This window comes from Mytilus galloprovincialis, chromosome 8 (genome assembly GCF_965363235.1).
Source record: "Mytilus galloprovincialis chromosome 8, xbMytGall1.hap1.1, whole genome shotgun sequence".
Taxonomy (NCBI): domain Eukaryota; kingdom Metazoa; phylum Mollusca; class Bivalvia; order Mytilida; family Mytilidae; genus Mytilus; species Mytilus galloprovincialis.
Genome location: NC_134845.1, coordinates 47,812,928 through 47,834,309, shown reverse-complemented (window position 1 = coordinate 47,834,309; position 21,382 = coordinate 47,812,928). Strand labels below are relative to the sequence as shown.

Below are 21,382 nucleotides of genomic sequence, written 5' to 3'. Positions count from 1 at the left end.
GCTATTTTTTATGTTTATTTTGGTCATATTATATAGCTATAGCTTTATCCGTTCCTACATATTTACATTCCTTTAGATTTCAAATGGTTAGGTTTGAGTGTTCCTGATGAAAGTAAATCAAGATATATACTTTAGATGCACAAAATATATAAAATACTATTTTCATTGAAGGCTTAGAACTTTTCTGGTCTCTAATCCTTAAAAAAGGCCTCCGCCACAAAAAATTACAAAAGAAGTATGTTTCATGTGTTTTGCCAGTTCAAAAACAAACCTAAAACATACCACTGCACTATGTTTCTAGCTATTGTGATAATAGTTAAATGTAGTTTCAAACGTATCAAACACACACATGTTTAGCTCTTATACATAGTCACATAAAGCATTTATCTAACATATCAACAATTGAACTTATGCACATCTAGTTTTTGTGTAATCAGTCCTCTTCCATAATATAACAAGTCTTGCTTGGCACTCTTTTACACCCTGTTGTAGAAAATAGTTGTTCTTCCTCAGGAAAATAATGTAATTGTTCTGCAATTTCTCTAACTTTTTCTTCTGGAATATCTCCATAACTAGTGTAATATTTCTTCAGCAGTAAATAGTCTTTAATACACTGACGGACATGTTTCCTCTCTAATGGTAGAAATGGAATATATGCAGTAATCATGTAGCGTAGTAATACATCGATGTGATAAAAACTATCTGAATGTAAAAAGTTTACAATTAATAACTTATAATTACCTGATTTAAAACAAACTATTTTAATTCTAATTATGTTGACTAAAACTAAAGATTTTGACGGTAATGCAACGATCGATGACTGTTTCCGCGCACCCTAGCTTCCTTCACACAACAGAATTAGCCTTCAGTGCTGAAAAGAGATAAGGACTCCAAGCAATCAGGCAAATAAATTAACTGATCTCAATCACAAGGATAGGCAATGAATGCAACTTAGTTATCTTATTTGTGTTCAACCACACAGTTTCAGTCATATGCTTATATTGAAATTTAGTTACTACTTTACAGTCTTAAAAGTCTTCTGTTTAAAGGTTACTAGGTGTCAAATTTATGTTCACCGATTCCACTAAAAATTCTCATATTTAATCTATAACATACTAAAACGTATATCAAAAATACGACAGTCTGACATAAGTAGCTAACACGGGGTGTTGTCGATAGAGCATATCAGAATTTCGTGAGTATTTTAGTCTAGACGCCATCTAATTAACTTTTGAGATGACCACCGGAGACTATCGATTGTCATATAACCCGATATATTATCATAAAGTTAACATGATTAAGGGGTCATCCATGATTGTCAACCATCTTCCAAAGTGTACAAAACATACACTTTTTCAGATCCCCCACCCCCTTCAAAAAGTGTACATCAACCATTTTCAGATTTCAAGAGAGGAATCAATCATTCTTAATGAAAAGAAGATCCTGTTTATTATATTTTAGTTTAATATAGAAATTAAACTAAAACATATATGACTGTTTTATTTGATGACATCTATCTGTGATGCTTGTGTTTTGTCAGAATAAAGAGTACAAAGATTAGTGTTTCCCCTATCACACAGTGGGAATGGTAACTCCAATGAAAAAGGGCACCTAGAGCATGCAAAAGATTAACAAAAGGGCACATAAATTATGCTAAGAATCAAAGAAAGGGAAATGCATGGTTTTATTGCATTGGTAAAGTATGGACTGACAGTTGTTGATGAAATCAGAGCTCAAGACAGCAATCAATAAAAGTGTAATGTTTTAAAACATTTTAAGTTTTTAAATTTCCCACCTGTATTTCTATTTAAAAGGTCCCAGAATATTTGCCATTCATGGCACTATTATCGTTTATGTATATATACTGTAACGTGTACATATATTGGATATTTTTTAAGTTAAGGTTAGACTTCATAATTAAAGGAGGCTTATACTAAGAAAAATAAGTTTACTTCAGGTTTACTGGTTTACTATTTTGGAATGCATTACAAGGAAATTAATCGAAGGACCAGTTTAAAATCTTTTCACAAAATGGCGTCTTGTCAAAATCAAAACATTCAAAGAATTTAGTGTTTCCATTGATTTTGTTTATTAAACAGAGTGAAACCATACCGATCTATAATAAAGCAGATTAAATTGACAATCGGGGGTACTGAGAAATGCTTGCAAACTTTTTGTATAAATAATTTTACTAGTTCACATTTTTGAAAGATTTAGTTTTCATATGATTTGATCTTTTAATCGTTCAATCCGGATTGAGGAGAATCATGATATCAAAATAAATATCATCAAGTGAAAATAATAAAGAAGAAATAAGAAGATAAACACACCCAAGCCAATTCTCGATTTTTATACATCGACCTTCCCTACGGAAACGAAATAAATTTCGGAAATAAAAAAAAAGTGTACGGTAAAAATGTTGATTTTTTAACCCCCTCCCCCCAAGTGTATGTTTTGTTCACTTTGGAAAATGGTTGACAATTATGGATGACCCCTAACATAAATATAAACAAATACCGATCGGCTTCGTGAATTTTGGTTTTCTAGGTCTGTTTAATTCATGTTTTAAGTTAAATAAAAAGAAAATTATCGTTTTCACCTGTATATAATGATTTTTTTGTGGATTGAATCAGTCAACGATGTGGTTCACTTTTGTCTAAATTTCAATAATGACATTCTTTTTCTTTTCATGGCTGAACACAAATTATACATGCGTAACCAATCTTTAGCTATAGGGTTAAATTGATGGTCACATGGATACGATTTCAATTAGATCGAACTATTCCCTTGCAAGTAAATAATTCACCAGCAATGATTCTTTGCCTATTTTGACAAAATTTAACCTAATCCGTTGCTAAAAACGAATGATTTTTCTATCATTTCACTTATATCAATGATTAAAACAAAATCATATTCTTTGTTTTCATATCTCGGTTGCACTATAATTCTTCTCTACTACTACACTTTGACTTACTAGCTTTTAAATTAGCTGCTGCTTTTGTAACTAACACTTCCATATCCTTTAGTTGTATAGAGTCCCTTTCTTTCCCTTCATGCAAGAAACTTATTGTTTGGTGTTGTATCTCTGTTGCTGCTGTATTACTATAAAAAGATAGATCAATGTTTAACAATATATGTTACATGATGTTTATTGTATCTTTGTATAAACTTACTGTATTTATTCTTCGTACGTGAAGGGTAATTTCAATATAGGTTCATACCACAATAGAAACTAAAATTACATTTTCAAGATAAAATAGTTTATTTTATGTGTTGCCTGTCTCATAATGGGAGCCAGTAACTTATGGTTTGAATTTGGCTGCGGCCCATATTTTGTATATCATTCTATATTGATTAATCAGGCTGTTTATACGTTTTTGTTGACCTGTTTTAGATTTGTCAACTCTGGTATTATCAAGATGTCTATTGGTATGGGTTTTGGTCATTCCGGAAGGCTTTATGTTGTTACGTCATGACTCTGCTATGAATATTCTAGCGTTAAGGACTTTGTCTATGCAAATCAAGAAACACTTGAAAATGTGAAGTTTCCTTAAAAAGTTTAATGAACATTAATTGAGACGTATTTGACCCTTTAAACGGTTAAACAAGCCACCAATTATTTATGATAATATTGAGAATGGAAACGGAGAATCTTCAAAAGAGACAACAACCAGACCAAAGAGCAGAAAACAGTTCAACACAACGAGAAAATATCGCACCCGGAGACGGGCTTCGGTTATCTAAAAAGTGAACTAATTCAACAAAATTGGACGTCTCTCCAGTCTCCGAAAGATATAAATTGACCAAAATAATATGAAATAAAAACAGGAATAACAAAAGCAAGATGATCCTTACTTTGGACAAGCACATCAATAAGAAGGGGTTAAACATGTCACCTCTTTTCGCATACACGTTAACTGTATTAAATTATATAGGGAAATATTTCTTATTAATTGTTGTCGTGAAAAGTGACTGTATACAAAAAATTGCCTGCCCTGATATAAACCTTTGCAAAAAACACAAAACGGTTATCTTGATATTACTCATTTTAATATGCTATCAACTTTTGGCAAACTTATAAAATAAGCCTTTTTCATGACGGAATATACCGTATACATGTATACTGTGGTTTCATTATATTTTATTGGTTTCATGTGTAAAGTGAACCAATAAATTCATTTGTTCCTCGAAATACCCATTTTCCAAAGGCTTAGTATGCAGAGATTGACAAAACCACGAAATCAAATATCCACTACAATGGAAGCTTTTCTCGATCCTCGAAAATGCATACCCACAAAAATAAATGAATCCACAGTAATACTAAGCCAGACATCAAATTTTGATTAACAATACTAGTAGTTGTTTTTCAACGACATAGACCACGTATACTTGTTGGTATTCATAGTGCGGGAGTTTCTCGCTATACTGAAGACCTGTTGGTTACCTTCTGCTGTCGTCTGCTCTATGGTCGGGTTGTTGTCTCTTTGACACATTCTCCATTTCCATTGTCAATTTTATGCTACTTTCAGTTTAAGTATTTTTCCTAAAGCATGATTTTTCACAGTAGAGGAAGCATGTGTACCCAGAGAAAATTGGTCAGCTACGATTTAAAACGAACACACCTTGCAAATACAAATGTAGCAGGGTACAAACAATATTTATCAATTTCTGCAATTTTTGGTCACCGTTTTATTTAAAATCATACTTCATTAGTTTTTCATATTTAAGCACTTTTGATACAGTTATCTCCTTATAAAGCTATATGAAGTTAGTTTCTTTCAGAATGATAGTTATTTCTGCTGAAAAACACCCCAAGCGATACCAAGTTTCACTAAAATGAACTTCAAGACATACAAATATGATATGTGTAAGGTCTTCATTTTCCCTAATCAAAATACCAACTAAGGTTTAATACTTAAAAGTTCAAATTATTAGTTGTGTTTGTGTTGTTGCCAATATCGGTTTTGCTTTTAATTTTTTTTTTTAATTTTCAATAGGTTTTAGAAGGAAAAAATCTTTCAAAGAAATATCGCAAAACGTCGTTAATACCCATCTTAAATAAAGGCAACAAAAGTATACCGTTGTTCAAAAGTCATAGATCGATTTAGGAAAAACTAATTAGGAATACAAACGAAATCCGAGGGAAAAAATCATTATATAGACAATAACTGTTTAGTGTCTTTAAATATCAGCTGTATTTGTACAAGCCTTAGGCTAAGAAACAGGTGTAATGCGAGCTATAGTGAGCTATTACTCCTGTTTCGAGCTGAGTACACATACAGCTGATATTTAAAGACACTATCCAGTTATTGTCTTTATCCTGCAATTAATTCTGTATATTGTTTGGGTTTTGAAAGACACAAAAACTCACATTCATTTTCGATTTGAAATACTTTGAGGCCCGCGCAGTAATATTAAAATCACATATTCAGCTGAAGACGGGTTCGCAAAAAAAGCATCTCGATTGGTCAATAATTATACATCGTTCAAGGTAAATAATTATCTATTTCAACATAACAACTAATTTCAACAGTAAAAACAGTCCAATTTGAAACCGAAGTGTACAAGTTGTCCTACGCTTCAGAATTGACATTCACTAAACATGCATGCTGCAATTGACATGGTTGATTTCGTTACACAATCATACACATTCAAGTTTGAAAATCGACAATTGTCATCGTAGAAAAGACTGCTGTTCATGTATGTATGTTGTCAGAAAATAGGTGTAATTCTTATTGCTCTAAAGAAATGTTTGAAAACAAACAGAACGTATAAAAGTAATCGTTAGTTCGCATAAGGTCAAATAATACGTCATTGGAATGCAACTGCATTCTGAGGTCACACAGGTTCATACCTACTAAGTCCAGCAGTAGGCGGAGCTTTAAAGCGATATCTGTATAGTATACAGATACAGCATAGCGATATCTGTATGGCTGTATCTGTATAGTAGGACACTCAATTGCAAGATAAAAGAGGAAAACAATAGAACAACAGAAACACTGAAATGAAATAAAAAACAAACACCAACATTGGAAAGTCCTATGAAACGAGTTTCTTGAAACTAGGATATTATAGAAGTTAAACAATAAATGTAAATATTCCCACGTTTGTCCTCTATAATGGACGATTTGTTTACAACTTATTACGAATCCATAACAAATACTCGACAAAAAAATGTACATTTAGTGAAAATTTCCCTGCTAGTTTACTTTTATGTTTTATTGCATACTTTCAACGAACAGTTAACACAAACTCGAGGAACACATATAGTATAAGTGATTTTCTACATTTGCATATACATTTTACTATCAAATGACTAGATATTGTCTGCTCTATGGTCGGGTTGTTGTCGCTTTGACATATTCGCCATTTCCTTTCTCAATTTTACTTCAAAAGGGAAACAGCCACGTATTTTATAATGAAAGTTTTTTTATATTTTATCCTGATTCTCTTTATTGAAAAAATGTATTGTCAGAAAAAGGAGAGATATCAGTTATTTGGCGTAGCTCGTTCAAAAAATATCTAATTTTCATTGAATACAATGTCATTAAACAAGAAAAAAAGTATTCGGATATTCTGTTTTTTATTGTTATGACGTTATTATAAAAATAACTATTCATACATTGTAACAATTCATTTTTCCTTGCGTCTTGAATTACAGTAATACTTTAAGTATAACTGGACAGTGGTTTCTAAATGTAAACATAAGAATACGTGGTATGATTCCCAATGAGACAACTCTAGAATCATAATAGCACATCACATATATGAGCTAAAGAGCGTATTAAAACCTAAAAGCATAAGAAAATAATATACCACTTTACTGTCCTTATCAAAATAGATTAAAAATCCTTCCAATCTTTACAGAAACAAGATGTGTCGAAACGACACGAATGGCCCCGTCTCAAAAAGATGAAAAATCTGCAATTTCAACAGTACATGGGGACACAAGCATAATAGTAGTCTTACATATCAAAACTATAACTGTAATTTTCAACAGTCCAAAGCATAATTTCGGCAAAAATTAACGGAGCGGAACGAAATTTAAACTTGATCTGTAACTCCTCATGGTAAACCCAAACACACTAATATATATGTTATCTGTAACAATACTAAGTTCATCGGGCTGTTTCAATTCTAGCTCTCACCTTATGAAAATGAAGACAGCTTTTCTATAGTTTATTCCATTAAGATTATCGTGATCATCCAAGTATGGTATTATAGTATCGATCAGGCCTGACGGCATCACATCAAACTTATCAAATATAAACATAGATCTCTCACAGTTCTTAACACTTGTCTCTATAAGTTCTTTCAGTTCATGCTAAAAAATTACAAACCAAAGAGTGATTGTTAAACTACTAATCAAATTGAGAATAGAAACGGGGAACATAAATACCATAGCATATTTTGCAGATTTACAGGCAACAACGAAATATTTTGTATTTGAGTTAGACGCGCGTTTCGTTTAAAAAAGACTGAGCAGCGACGCTCGAATAAAAAACAAATGTGTTACGTTATACCCTTCGATAATCCATACCAACGAATAAACACACACAGTAACAAAAGAAAAATGTAAATGTAAAGCCAAACTAGAGGCTCTCAAGAGCCTGTGTCGCTCACCTGTATTTACTGATGCTTAGTAAATCGTGTAAAATTAGGTTAAAACATGATTAATAATATTAGATATTATATATTAGTAGATACTATAATGATATTTAAGATAATAAAAAAAACCTGCAAAATTTCCGTAAAATTACTAACTCAGGGACAGCAACCCAACAAGGGGTTTTCGGATTAGTCTGAAAATGTCAGGGCAGATAAATTTTAATCTGATGAACGTTTTTGCCACCAATCAAAGTTGCTATAAATGCTTTAGTGTCAGAGATATAAACCAAAAACTGCATTTTACCCTTATTTTCTATTTTAGCCATGTTGGTTGGGAGGCAGGGTCGTCTGACACGTTTTCAAACTAGATACCCTAATGATGATTGTGGACAAGTTTGGTTAAATTTGTCTCAGCAGTTTTAGAGAAGATCTTGTAAAAGCTTACAAAATTTACAAAAAAAAAAAAAAAAAATTGACTGTGAAGGGCAATAACTCCTTGAGGGGTCCACTGACAATTTTGTTCATGTTGACTTGTATGTAGATCCTACTTTGCTGAACATTTCTTCTGTTTACATTTTATTACTATCTATAATAACATTCAAGATATTAACCAAAAACGGCAAAAACTCCGTACAATTATCAATTTATGGACGGCAACCTAACAAAAGGTTGTCGAATTCATCTGAACATTGATGGGGGAACAAATGTTAATCTGATAAACATGTTTATCCCCTGTCAGATTTGCTCTAAATGCTTTAGTTATAGAGATATAAGCCAAAAACTGCATTTTACCCCTATGTTCTATTTATAGCCATGGTTATTGGCAAGCGAGGTCATCGGAATTATTTTTCAAACTAGATACCCTAGTGATGATTGTGGCCAAGTTTGGTTCAATTTCGTCCAGTAGTTTCAGATTTTTGTAAAAGATTACAAAATTTACGAAAAATTGTTAATAATTGACTATAAGGCAATTACTCTTTAAAGGTCGACTGACAATTTTGGTCATGTTGACTTATTTGTAGATCTTTTTGGCTGAACATTATTGCTGTTTACAGTTTATATCTATTTATAATAATAAGATAATAAGCAAAAGCTGCATACATTCCGTAAAATTATCAATTCAGGGACAGCAACATAACAAAAGGCTGTCAGATGTGTCTGAAAATGTATGGGCAGATAGATCTTAATCTGGAGAACATTTACTCCCCATGTCAAATTTGTTCTAAATGCTTCAGTTTCAGAGATATAAGCCAAAAACTGCATTTTACCCCCAATGTTCTATTTTTAGCCATGGCGGCCATCTTGGTAGGTTAGCGGGGTCATCGGACACATCTTTTAAAACTAGATACCAAAAAATGATGATTGTGGCCAAGTTTGGTTAAATTTGACCAAGTAGTTTCAGTGGAGAAGATTTTTGTACAAGTTTACGGATGTCGGACGACGGACGACGCGTGAGGACGGACGCCGAGTAATGAGAAAACCACACTTGACCTTTCAAGTCAGGTGAGCTTAAAATTAGGTTCAAAGGAAAGTTGATATAATTTCATAATGTGTAGGACAATTTGAAGGTAATTGATAATGTGAAAATTATATTTTATTAAAACATTGTTGTGACGTCAGTCTATTGTTCTACCTGTTCTTTATTTCAGTGATTGGACTATCATTCACCTGAAAGAAACCATTATGTTACCTTTAGCTGTCCAATATTTTTAAGAATAGCCTTTTCTTTCTTAAAAATATTGGACAGCTAAAGGTAGCATAACTGATTCTTACAGGTAATTGATAGTTTAATCACTGAAATCAAAAAAACTATTAAATATCCCAATTGTTTTCATCATGTAAACAAAAATACAACCAATGAACAAATGACAATAAAAAGAATCATTTTATTGAAGTCGACTTCCAATACAATAATTTTGTCAAAACGGTTTCTGGAGGAATAAATCACTTTCAAATTGATTTTTAACACTACCAATACTTATATCACAGCCATTTTTCTCATGTTTTTGGGATGTCTCTTTTAGCACTAATTCAATAAGTTGATTATGCTCGTTGTAAGTGTTGTTTTTCTTGCCTTTATGAATTTCTTTTTTCAACAGATGTATCCTCGTCCGTCTTTAGGTAGTCAAAATTTACCTATGGTGTTGCTCTTATTCTTCCTAACATCATATTCATCTACAATTAAAATGAAAAAAGCAATACAGTAATGCTTCTAAAATTTGATAGATCAAATACAAAGGCCATGAACACCCTACACCTTATCCTGTGTAGAAAGTGCGAATCTAGAACTTCCTCCATGAACTAGGGGACTATGTTAGTTTTGATAATTTTCATGGTTTCGGCGTTGATTCAAAAGTTTTGGTTTTTTTAAAGTTATTTCTTAAATATGAATATTATGCAACACTTCGCTTTTGAACGACAATGGATATGGGAAGCAAAATAAAGGAAGACAAGGCGGTACCTTGACCTATAATGGTTTACTTTTTATATATTGTTACTTGGATGGAGAGTTGTCTCATTGGCACTCATACCACATCTTCGTTTTATCAGTTAAACAAACCAATCGTGTGTCCGATTCGCACTTTGTTCGCCGAGATCGTTTTATAAAACGTTTTTTTTCAAAAGAAAATTGAGAAAAATTACGTTTCGGTAACATTTAAAAAACACAAGGGACTCAAAACACAAGTAAACGGAAAAAGAGCGTCACGACCTTGCAGAAAGAAAATAAAACAGAAAAAAGGGGTGTGGGTATTCAGGTTTGGGTAAACAATACCAGTATCTTAAAAATTCCAACAAAAGAATATAACTAATTGCATGTTGTTATCTCTTCGTTTGTTCATATAAGCAGAGACATATATACGTATATATGTCTCTGATATTAGTTATATATTTGAACTAAAATCGACTGCGGTGCACTCGATATGTTTCAATAACAACCTGTCTTCATATGCAATTCTTTTTTTTCTCATTCACCTAGTAAAAAATAAAACCCGAGAAGAAACAAGAAACTAGTAGGAGAGGACTACATTTTGATATATAATATATATATAACTTGCCATTATTGGCTGTTTTGACTATATCCTCTTTGTAATCCTCACTGAAATAATGTATCTGAATAGATTCTAAATACACATTTGATTTTAATCCAATTTGAAAGTTTGAAACAACACAATCACTAATAACGACACATCTCCTTCCTCGTTTTTGCATTAAGAATATACTTTCATCACTTCATCCATTTTGAAACACAAAACGCATGTAAAGGTATTCACGGAAACTATGTCTATGAGCGGAAACTATGAGTAGTTCTTGCGTACGCAAAAATCATGATATGCATACCCTGTGTCTTATTCTTCATGTAGCACTGCATGTTGATAACCTTCAGCTGTACTTTCGTTTTGTCTATTTTTTTAAATTGAGCTACTGTTTAAAGGGGCCAACATATAGGATATATTTTAATGTAAAGAAAGTTTATTCAGTCACAAAACAATTTTCATACCTGATGAAAATATATATTTGCTTGCTTTTTTTTGGTTTTGTTTTTTCGACGTGTTTAACAATGTTTTAAGTAAGATATGAGCCTCTAACAGTCCATTCTGTAAAATATTGGACAGGTCTGAGGTCGCATAACAGTCCATTCTGTAAAATATTGAACAAGCTTGCGGCCTCAGACCTGTCCAATATTTAACAGAATGGACTGTTATCGGCTTATATCCCTTACATATTACAAATTTACCTTATATTGGTCTATGTGTATTTCGTGTGGAAAAGCTGTTGTTGATAAAAGGTAGTGAACAAATTGACTTTTAATTCCTGTTTTGTATATACTTTCTGCAATGATAGAACTTGTTTTAGTCTTTCCTGTGCCTGTTCCACCATGAAATGATTAAGATACTGCATTGGGAGGATCTTAGTCGGTCATATGCGCCTTTGTGTGACGTTTGACAGCTTTCAGAACTATATGTTGCCCACATATATTATCTTGTAAACCTTTTGATAGTCCTGCAACTGTAGAATAACAGATATGTTTGGAAACGAATTAGACCATAAAAGTAAGTTTTAATGATAATGATAAGTGTCGAAGCTAACAAAAGATATGTTGTTATTGATTGTTCACTCGATTCTTTAAACAAAACAGTGTTTGTCAAATTTTGCATTTACCTTGGAGTCTGATATTTTGTTTGTACTTTTTTTTAAGGTAGTGAGATCATTGAATATAAATGTAAAAGAGGATCATAAATTAAAAAAAGGCACCAATTGGTTATTTAAAAGAGTTTTTAGATTTTAGATTTATTTCTAAAAGTGTTATTATTGGTTAAGTCCTTGTTTAAAGGGGCCCTAGCTGTCAAATTCATGTTCACCGACTTGACTCAATTTCTCAAATTTGATTCATAACAATGTAAAATATGTATCCAAATTATTAAAAGCCTAAACTAAATAATTTACAGAGCATGGGCTAGATAATATGTAGGTTCGTTTCGTGTGTATTTTTTCTCTTGATGCCATCTAATTAAATATCGAGTTGACCTCATAGAGCCTTTGATGACCATATAAGATATATATATAAACATAAATATTAATAGGTTAAGCGAAATCGTAAAATTGGATATTCTAGGTCAATTTAATTTCATATTATAGATTAATAATATATGTAAATCTTCGTTTTTATCTGTATAAAAATGATTTTTTTTGTCGATCGAATCGGTCAATCAAATGATTTAACTTCGTTTCACTTTCAATGTTGACATTCCTTTCCATTGAAACACTGACTCACGAACGACTCATTTATCATCTATCTCTAGGTAAGGGGTTAAATGAAAGTTCAGATGAATACGGATTTAATGCAAGTGAATAATTAATCTTCAATGTTTCTAAGCGTATTTTGTCAAAATTGAACCATGCTTGCTGCTAAAAGTGAATTATCATTTCACTATTTCCCTTTCATTATTGATTGAACCAAAAAAAAAATCATATTTTAGATTTTGTATATATCTCGTAGCTGTAGTGCCCCTTTAATGTAAATGCAGTCATTATCCTGACATATTATATTCCATAGCACTATAAATTCCTAAATTCAAAATTTTTGTTTGTTTGATAGCAATGGATCCGGAAGCTCCGAAATTGTTTCATCTTTTTTTACTTTTCCACTTTGCTCGTTTTTGCGTAGTGATTGGAACAGCGATGTCTTGACAACGGTACTAACGGACAAACTTTTAAACATTTATTGGTGCGTTTCTCATGAGTCATTTGCAGATGAAGACGAATCGCACTTTCGGTGTACACAATCTGAAATCCTAGTATTTAATGATAGGACAATTGGCTAATTGGCACAATGATGTCAGAGGATGGGTAATGCGTGATGGTGAAAGTCCCATCCATTGAATAGGGTAGCTGTTATAATAATGCACCATACTCTTATTTGTTCCGCTGTCAATAACATAATACATTTTTTTGTTACAAAAATTATAATGAAAGGTTTAGAAAATCAGTTTCCACAAATTTCAATGGTGTAAAATGCGTTCATAAGCCTTAATTATTTTGATATCTCACAAACTGTCAAGAATTCATGAAGTAGTTCCGTTTATTTTGATTGCCGATTTTGAAAACAACCTATGAATAGTATTGTTTTATACCATTGACATTTTCAAAATAATTTGGGACACCTGTAAAATACCTTATTTGCATTGATTTACCATTTGAATTTCCTGTACTCCACGTTTCGGACAACATTCTTCCTGAAACCAGCATAATCGTGGCCATGTCCATGTTGCGTCAACATTTACAGTAGATATGGCGATTGATATGAAACAAATCCATTTTAGACACATGCTGCAGCTTTATCGGAACTACAGTATATTAACGTCCCTGCATTACCTACAGCGATGATGCACACAAACAATGATATACTTCTTGTTGTCACTTATTTCAGGTCGGGACCACTACCTTATATGGAAATGCATAAATTAGCATACTTATGTTCTCGAACATGTAATTGTTTATTTACATGTGACGCAATTTATTTTTACCTAGGTTTTTGACCAATCCACTAAATGAGTCACAATGCATGATGGACTACTACGTGTTTACAATCAACCAATAACACGTGTTATTTACTGAAATACAACACATTTTTTCGTGCAATGCGGGATTCACAATTTCGCTTAGTTTTCCATTTTGTGTATCCTCATTTATAGTTCGTGATATAAAGTATTACTTCCATGCTCAGATTAACGAAGAGTTGTTTCTATGCGAAGAAAAAAAGGGTTTGAATTACCCGATATATAGCCATTAACATGTTTGATGATGGCACAGATATTTCATGTATTTGTCCACCAGAAGCAACGAAACAACAGCAAAAAAACACAATTACCCATGAGACAAACTTACTGGTGTAAAGTAAGCCGTCGATAACAGCCGGTGTTGATATTCAAGAGTACAGCAATGTTCGTATAGATAATCAAAGGCAAATGTGGGATCCTTGAACTTTGTGTTCGTAAAAAAGGCGAAGAAATATTTACATACATGGTAGAGTTAACAAAATCTATAAGTATTTTTGTTGGTCACATTTCAGTATATGGGACTTCCAAACTGTTCCCTTTTTTTTTAAGGTAGTGAAGTCAGCAACTGTAATTTCAGTTTGTTCGTTTTTTAACGGGCTCGGACATTTGCCAAACTGAATAAAATCATTACAGCTGATTTCTTAAACCTGCAAAGTAAAACTTTGGTTGGCTTGCTTGCTTTGTTTGTAAAGTTGTTTATACAAGCTTTGAAAATAAGATTGACATCTTTAAACAATATATATATATATATATAGGAATAGTTTAACTTGTATATTTTATATTTTGTACAATATACAAACAAAGCAAGCAAGCTAACCAAAGTTATGCTCCACATGCATTAGGAAATAAGCTGTAATGATTTTATCAATATGTATGGGCGACAAGGTGGAAAATTTGATTTGTATGTGAAAATTGCAGCGTTGGATCTATAATAAAAAAGAAGATGTGGTATGATTGCCAATGAGACAGCTGTCCACAAGAGACCAAAATGACACAGAAAATAAAAAACATTTATAGATCACCGTACGGCCTTCAACAATGAGCAAAGCCCATACCGCATAGTCAGCTATAAAAGTCCCCGATATGACAATGTTAAACAATTCAAACGAGAAAAGTAACGGCCTTAATTATATAAAAAAAAAAAATGAACGAAAAACAAACATGTAACAAACGACAACCACTGAAATACAGGCTCCTATACAATATATTTTGTTTTGATGGGATAGATTTCTTGTCCTTTTATATATTTAATTGGGCCGGTTTTTTTTGTTTTTTTTTTGTTTGTTTGGACTGTTTTACACAAGTAATTTTTGGGTCATTAATAGCTTACTTTTCAGCATTGGACTTATGACTGCTTACTTTACTAAATTATGTCTTTGTTGGAAAGATGTCTCATTTGGCACTCATACCTCATCTTCTTATTTCTATATACATAGCACGTTTTAGAAAAAAAATAATAGGTAATATGGCACCCACTATGATCATGATGATCCAGAGACTTTTGATATTGGAGATATTTTACATATGTCAACAGGACAGCAGCCGAACGATAAAAAATCCTCTGAGGTATATTTTGTGATAAAATTAGCAACAAACGGATATTATCGATGGATGAAACTATAAAAAAAATGTATTGAGCTATATACCGTACCCGCTCAGTGGCGGACCCAGGACGGGGGGGGGGGGGGGGGGGGGTGGCGGGGGTTCCGGGGATGGACCCTTTTTTTGGACGATCAGTGCATTTAGATATGGACATGTAGTTGGAACCCCCTCCCCTTTTGTCCAGGGTTAGGACCCCCCTTTTTAAAATGGCTGGACCCGCCCCTGCCGCTTTCATAACACTTCTTTTTAGCATACTGAATATTATGATGTTCTTACTTTTAGTTCAGGTCCTGATAAAAACAAAATACACATTCAGTACAGAAAGAAGTGTTTCAATGAAAGTTTCGTGTTTTTCTAGGCAGAAATGATTTTGCAATGACATTATACAGGTTTAAAAGAGCTCAAATGATTTTCTTACTGGACAGTGGTCACTTCATTGAATATTTCACTGTGTCATGTCGTGAAATTAATGCAGGTTCAATTCATAACAATGCACAAAACCGGTTCAACTACTTTTGCAAGGCGAAAAAGAGAGTCGAATCGTGAAGCCAATAAACAATATTTTTTTAATCTGAGCATGCAAATTGAAGATTACGTTATATATTTTACATTAAATATATTTGCAGAATAAAAACTTTGGTAATGAGAGTCCCAGGCAATATATTAATTGACTGTTTTCCCATAATTCCACGTGTTTTAAGTAGTAGTTTACTCGTAGTAGCCCACAATGCATTGTAGTTCATTGAGTCGATTGGTCAGTTTTTCAAGGCCATATTGGCCTTGTGTTTTGGAAATTACTATGCAAATATATTCTGACGTCAGAAAATTTAGAGTTCTCGACCTGTTTATTTTAGTTTCGTTTTGATCGTTATCGGTTATGAAAGACAGTGTTTACATTTGTTATCCTTTATGTCAATATACTCCTCTTCCAATAAGAGCACCGAATACCCAGACGCATATACAAATAAAGTGTCTGTTTAAATTTACCTGGTGGAAGTATTGTTAAAGGGGACGTAATTATTATTCTAAATATAGAAACATATCTACAAACGTATTTCTCGTTTTACCCAAATAGAAAATGCAATAAAACATAGCTGCCGTATGCAGATTAAAGGCAAAAGTGTTTACGTTAATATAGCGAACTAGCATTTGATATTATCAGATTATTACATGGCATTTTTCATATCGCATGTATTATCAGCCCTAGGTTCAATATCAGCCCAAGAGCCGCATGACTCGAGGGCTGATATTGACCGAGGGCTGATAATACATGCGATATGAAAAATGACATGTTATGATCTTTTTATCATATGCTTCAACAGTAGAGAAAAATAACAGATTCATATATTGATCCTTTTACGTGATTCCCGAAAAGAAGTTCAAAGAGTGGAAAGTTCACGGACGTCGGACCCCAAATTTGATGCATTTGATATGAAATCTTTCGATCATATGCCTTAACAGAGAGAAAAACAACATTTTAAAATGGACGAATCGACAAAAAAATAATTCAACAATATACATAATGAACATTGTTTGGAAAAGTCAACTTTTTTTAAAGAAACTTTCTAAATTATGTTTGAAACTTTTAAAAAATGCATTTATTTAATAGTTTGTTTGGTTTTTTTAATTTTATTTTTTTTTCATTATTGTACACAACAGACTTTCCAGTATCAAAAAAATTGTTTAGTACACTACTTTGTAATGTTTTTAACTGAAAACGTAGCATTGATGTGTATTTTCCGGAATTTGCCGAGTATCACCGGAATGCCATGCGATAACGTTACGGAAAGGCATGTGATAACAATCGAAGCATGTGATAAACTTTTCATATCAGCCCGCTAAGCACCAATTCGAAAAATATGGAATATACGTTAATTTAATGATTTTATCATACGGTTAAAATCATATGTTATTTAGTCTAAGTATATGATAAAAATTCCTATTTTAACGGATTTTGCATACAATGATATTTCGAAATAGTTGTGCATTTACAAACTAATATAGGGTCAGAACGTTGCATTAAAAAGGTCAACAACAAAAAGTCACATTTTTTTTCCTAATTATTACCGGTATATAGATATAGGAAGATGTGGTATGAATGCCAATAAGACAACTCTCCATCCAAGTAACAATTTATAAAAGTAAATCATTGTAGGTCAAGGTACGGCCTTCAACACGGAGCTTTGGTTCACACCGAACAGCAATTAATATAAGCTATAAACGGTCCCAAAAATTACTAGTGTAAAACCATTTAAACGGGAAAACCATCATTCTAATCTATATAAAAACGAAAAACACTTATGAATAACATATACAGACAATTAACAACCACAGAATATGTCTTTTAGTTTTGTACACACATAATTAAATTGTCAATATAATGGAATTTTATGCGACTGTCATAAAAGTTAGAGGTTCAGCTAGCATTTAACCAAGTTTAATACACCATTTTCTACATAATAGAATATCTGTACCAAGTCAGGAATATGACAGTTGTTATCCATTCGTTTGATGTGTTTACGCTTTTGATTTTGCTATTTGCTTAGGGACTTTCCGTTTAGACTTTGAGGCGGAGTTTAGTATGTTCGTGTTTATGCCCCCGAAGGAAGGGACATTACGTATTACCCTTGTCCGTCTGTACGTCCAAAAGTTTGTTTCTGTTGTCTAACTTTAGAATGCCTCAAACAAATGTTATAAAACTTATACAAAATGCTAATTAACACAAAACACAGATCAAGTTGAATTTATGTGACGTCACTTTTACAGTTCTAGAGTTATGCCCATTTACAAAATTGCTGAATTTTTCGTTACCGTCCTCTTATTGTAGTTTGCCTATACCAAATGTTATGACATTTATACACAATGTTTATTACCACAAAATACAGATCAAGTTTTAATTTTGGTGGTGTCACTTATACTGTTCAAGAGTTATGCACCTTTACAAATGAAAAAATGCTGAATTTTGTTTCTCTTCTTTTTCTAAAATCTTCCACATCCAACAAATCAAGTCCAAATTTGGGTAGCATCACTTTTATAATTCTTCATCGGTTATGACCATTTATAACTTTATTTGAAATGCTAGCGGGGGCATCATCTGTGTCCCATTTATTTCCCTTTTTGAAACTAAGTGTCCTGCTGGCAGCCATCTTGGATGATAACTTGGTTACAAAGTAACAACTCATGGTCAGCACATCATTAGGAAGATTCATGCCATGTTTGGTTTCATTCAATTCAGTGGCGATCTAAAAGAAAACATGTGTCTGCATTTCTATAGAGTCCTATGATAAACTAAGTACCCGCTGGCGGCAATCTTGGATCATTGATCGCGTACAAAGTTACCAAACTTTGTGACCAGCTCATAAGTAACATTCATGTCATGTTTTATTTCATTCCTTTTATTTCTCTAAAATAGAACATTTGTACGTATTTCCTATCGAGGGTTCTATGTATAACTTAGTCCATCCCTGGCGGCCATCTTTGATGATGGATCGGCTTCAAAGTAACAACACTTGGTCTTCACATCAGAATGAATATGAATGCCTTATTTGATTTCATTCCATTCAGTGGTTCATTAAAAGAATACATTTGTTTGTACCCCCCCCCCCCCCCCAAGTCCCCACTTGTGGATGATTGATCACCTACAAAGTTACAAAACTTGATCAGCAACTCATATTAAGACATACATGCGATCATCTATTTCATTCAAATGAGTTGTTCTCTAAAAGAAAACATTTGTGTGCATTTTTATAGGGTGTTATTTTAAACTAAGTCCCTCTCTGGCGGCAAGCTATAATGATGGGTCGGTTTTAAGGTAACAACACTTGGTCAGCACCTTGTAAGGAATATTCATGTAATGTCTGGTTTTATTCCATTTAATGGTTTTCTAGGAGAAGTTCAAAATATAATATTTAACGACGACGACAGAGGACAGACACCATGTGATCAGAAGAGATCACTTGGACTTTTAGGCCAGGTGAGCTAAAAACTGTCCATCGTATATATACAAAATTTAGTCCTGGTATCTATGATGAGTTTATTTATTCACATGAACCCAACATCAATATGCAATACTAAACAAAATAACTTTGACCCTGCTTTCCAAATTATGTGCTGTCGTTTGTTTCCCTAGCTTAGACAGTTTACATTCTGTTAATAGCTTGTCTGATTATGTATACCACAGAAAGATTAAAACACATTATTAACGAAGGCAAAGGTTGTGGTTTGTGTACACATAGAACTAATTAAATCACAATGAATTTTGTTATTGTGCCATATGTTGTTCGTTGTGTATGCATATATAGTGCATATATATATTCATTGGATGATTTTTATTTTTGTGGTATTTTCGTGTTATCTTACTTTAAAAATTCTATTGCAACTACCTTTAAAAGAAACACTATATAAATGAACTAGGTGTAAAGAAGATGCATTATCAATAAAAATCATCCACTTTCTTTAACGGCTATATCTATCTTACTTGACCTTTTTGCAATGTTCCCACATTTAAATTCAAAACATCACTAATAGAACACTTAAGAAACAGCAAAACTTCTATCAAAATATATTCATTCCTTTTCCAATATATGACAGAAAATGTTGAAATGGTCTACAGTACAGATGATATAAAAGAAGAGGCTCTCAAGATCCTGAATCGCTCACCTGTAATGTTTTGCGTCAATCTTTCTTCAATCATTATTTTTGCTTTTCAATATATATTAATGAGCGACTTAAACATGCCATTTAAATATTCTTTGTATCTGTCATATTTTCTTCAAAAGCAAAAAAAAAAAAGCATTTTACCCTTCCGTTTCATTTTAGCCATATTGGCCATGTGGCTTGACGTACAAGGAAATGAATTACTCCATTAGGGGTCAATGACAATTTTGGTTTAAATTTATTTGTAGATCTTACTCTGCTGAACATTTTTGCTGTTTGTAGTTTATCTTTATCTATAATAATTTTCAAGATAACTAAAAACTGCAAAATTTCCTTAAAATCAATTCAGGGGCAATAACCTAAAAACCAGATACCTGATTTTGCTGACAATGTCAGAGCAGGTAGTCCTTGATTCAATGCTTACTTTAACTTCTTGTCATGAATTTTGACGAAACAGAAATTAAACACAAACTATAATCTACATACCCAAAGGTTAAGTTCGGTTGGAATTGGATAAGTAGTTTCTAAGAAGTAGATGTTTGAAATAGTTTTCACGTGATGGATGAGAACTACATCATGTACATAGACCAAATAATGGCAAAAGCTTACTTTTCCTTTAGAAAGGTGAGCTAAAAGGGTCTTATGATTATTAGGGCCATTTTTAAATTGTTAGGCAAAATTAATTCAACAAAACCATTAGTACTGAATAAAGGCAACAGTAGTATACTGCTGTTTGAAATTCATAAATCAATTGAGAAAAAAAAACTCCAGGTTACAAACTAAAACTGAGGGAAACACATCAAATATAAGACGAGAACAACAACACAACAGAAACACAACACTAAAATGCATGAAGTGGAGTTAAAACACAACCAATTCATCAATCAATCAATATTTTAAGTGAAATACCAGTTCTTGAATCTTTTATGTTTTTGTTCTGATAAAAAAACAATTGTTCATCTGTGTTGCTTTCATTTACAGTTATTGATTGAAATAATCACTTTGTAAATTTTGTTAGTATGAAACTCTTTTTTGATTTACCTCAAGTTTTATCAGGAACACTTCTACCTAAACATTTGAAAGCCAGTGATGCATAAACAAGCAGAAGATAAGGAGGTATGTGATTTAAAAAAAGAAGGCATAATCCTGAGTAGCCGAATACACCTTATATATAAAAAAGAAGATGTGGTATGATTGTCAATGAAACAACTCTCCACAAGAGACCAAAATAACACAGAAATAAACAACTATAGGTTACTGTACGGCCTTCAACAATGAGCAAAGTCCATACCTTATAGTCAGCTATAAAAGGCCCCGAAATGACAATGTAAAACAATTCAAATGAGAATACCAACGGCCTAATTTATGTGCAAAAATTTAACAAAAAAAACAAATATGTAACTCATAAACAAACCACAACCACTGAATTACAGGCTCCTGACTTGGGACAGACATTA

The 21,382-nt window shown here is 32.6% G+C and overlaps 1 protein-coding gene and 1 long non-coding RNA gene across 2 annotated transcripts; both read right to left on the bottom strand.

Moving 5' to 3' along the window:
* Positions 1 to 248: 248 nt before the first annotated feature.
* LOC143043041 (torsin-1A-like) lies at positions 249 to 7,317 on the bottom strand. Its single transcript, XM_076215539.1, has 3 exons — positions 7,149 to 7,317; positions 2,975 to 3,102; positions 249 to 786 (listed from the first exon to the last, which is right to left on the bottom strand). Exons 1-3 carry the CDS (start codon positions 7,271 to 7,273, stop codon positions 434 to 436), a joined length of 606 nt encoding a protein of 201 aa, XP_076071654.1. The 5' UTR covers positions 7,274 to 7,317; the 3' UTR covers positions 249 to 433.
* A 2,235-nt stretch (positions 7,318 to 9,552) lies between these two features.
* On the bottom strand, positions 9,553 to 13,511 carry LOC143042079 (uncharacterized). The gene is made up of 3 exons (XR_012967877.1): positions 13,302 to 13,511; positions 11,345 to 11,616; positions 9,553 to 9,783 (listed from the first exon to the last, which is right to left on the bottom strand). It is a non-coding gene; the product is annotated as an uncharacterized LOC143042079 (long non-coding RNA).
* Between the last annotated feature and the right edge of the window lie 7,871 nt (positions 13,512 to 21,382).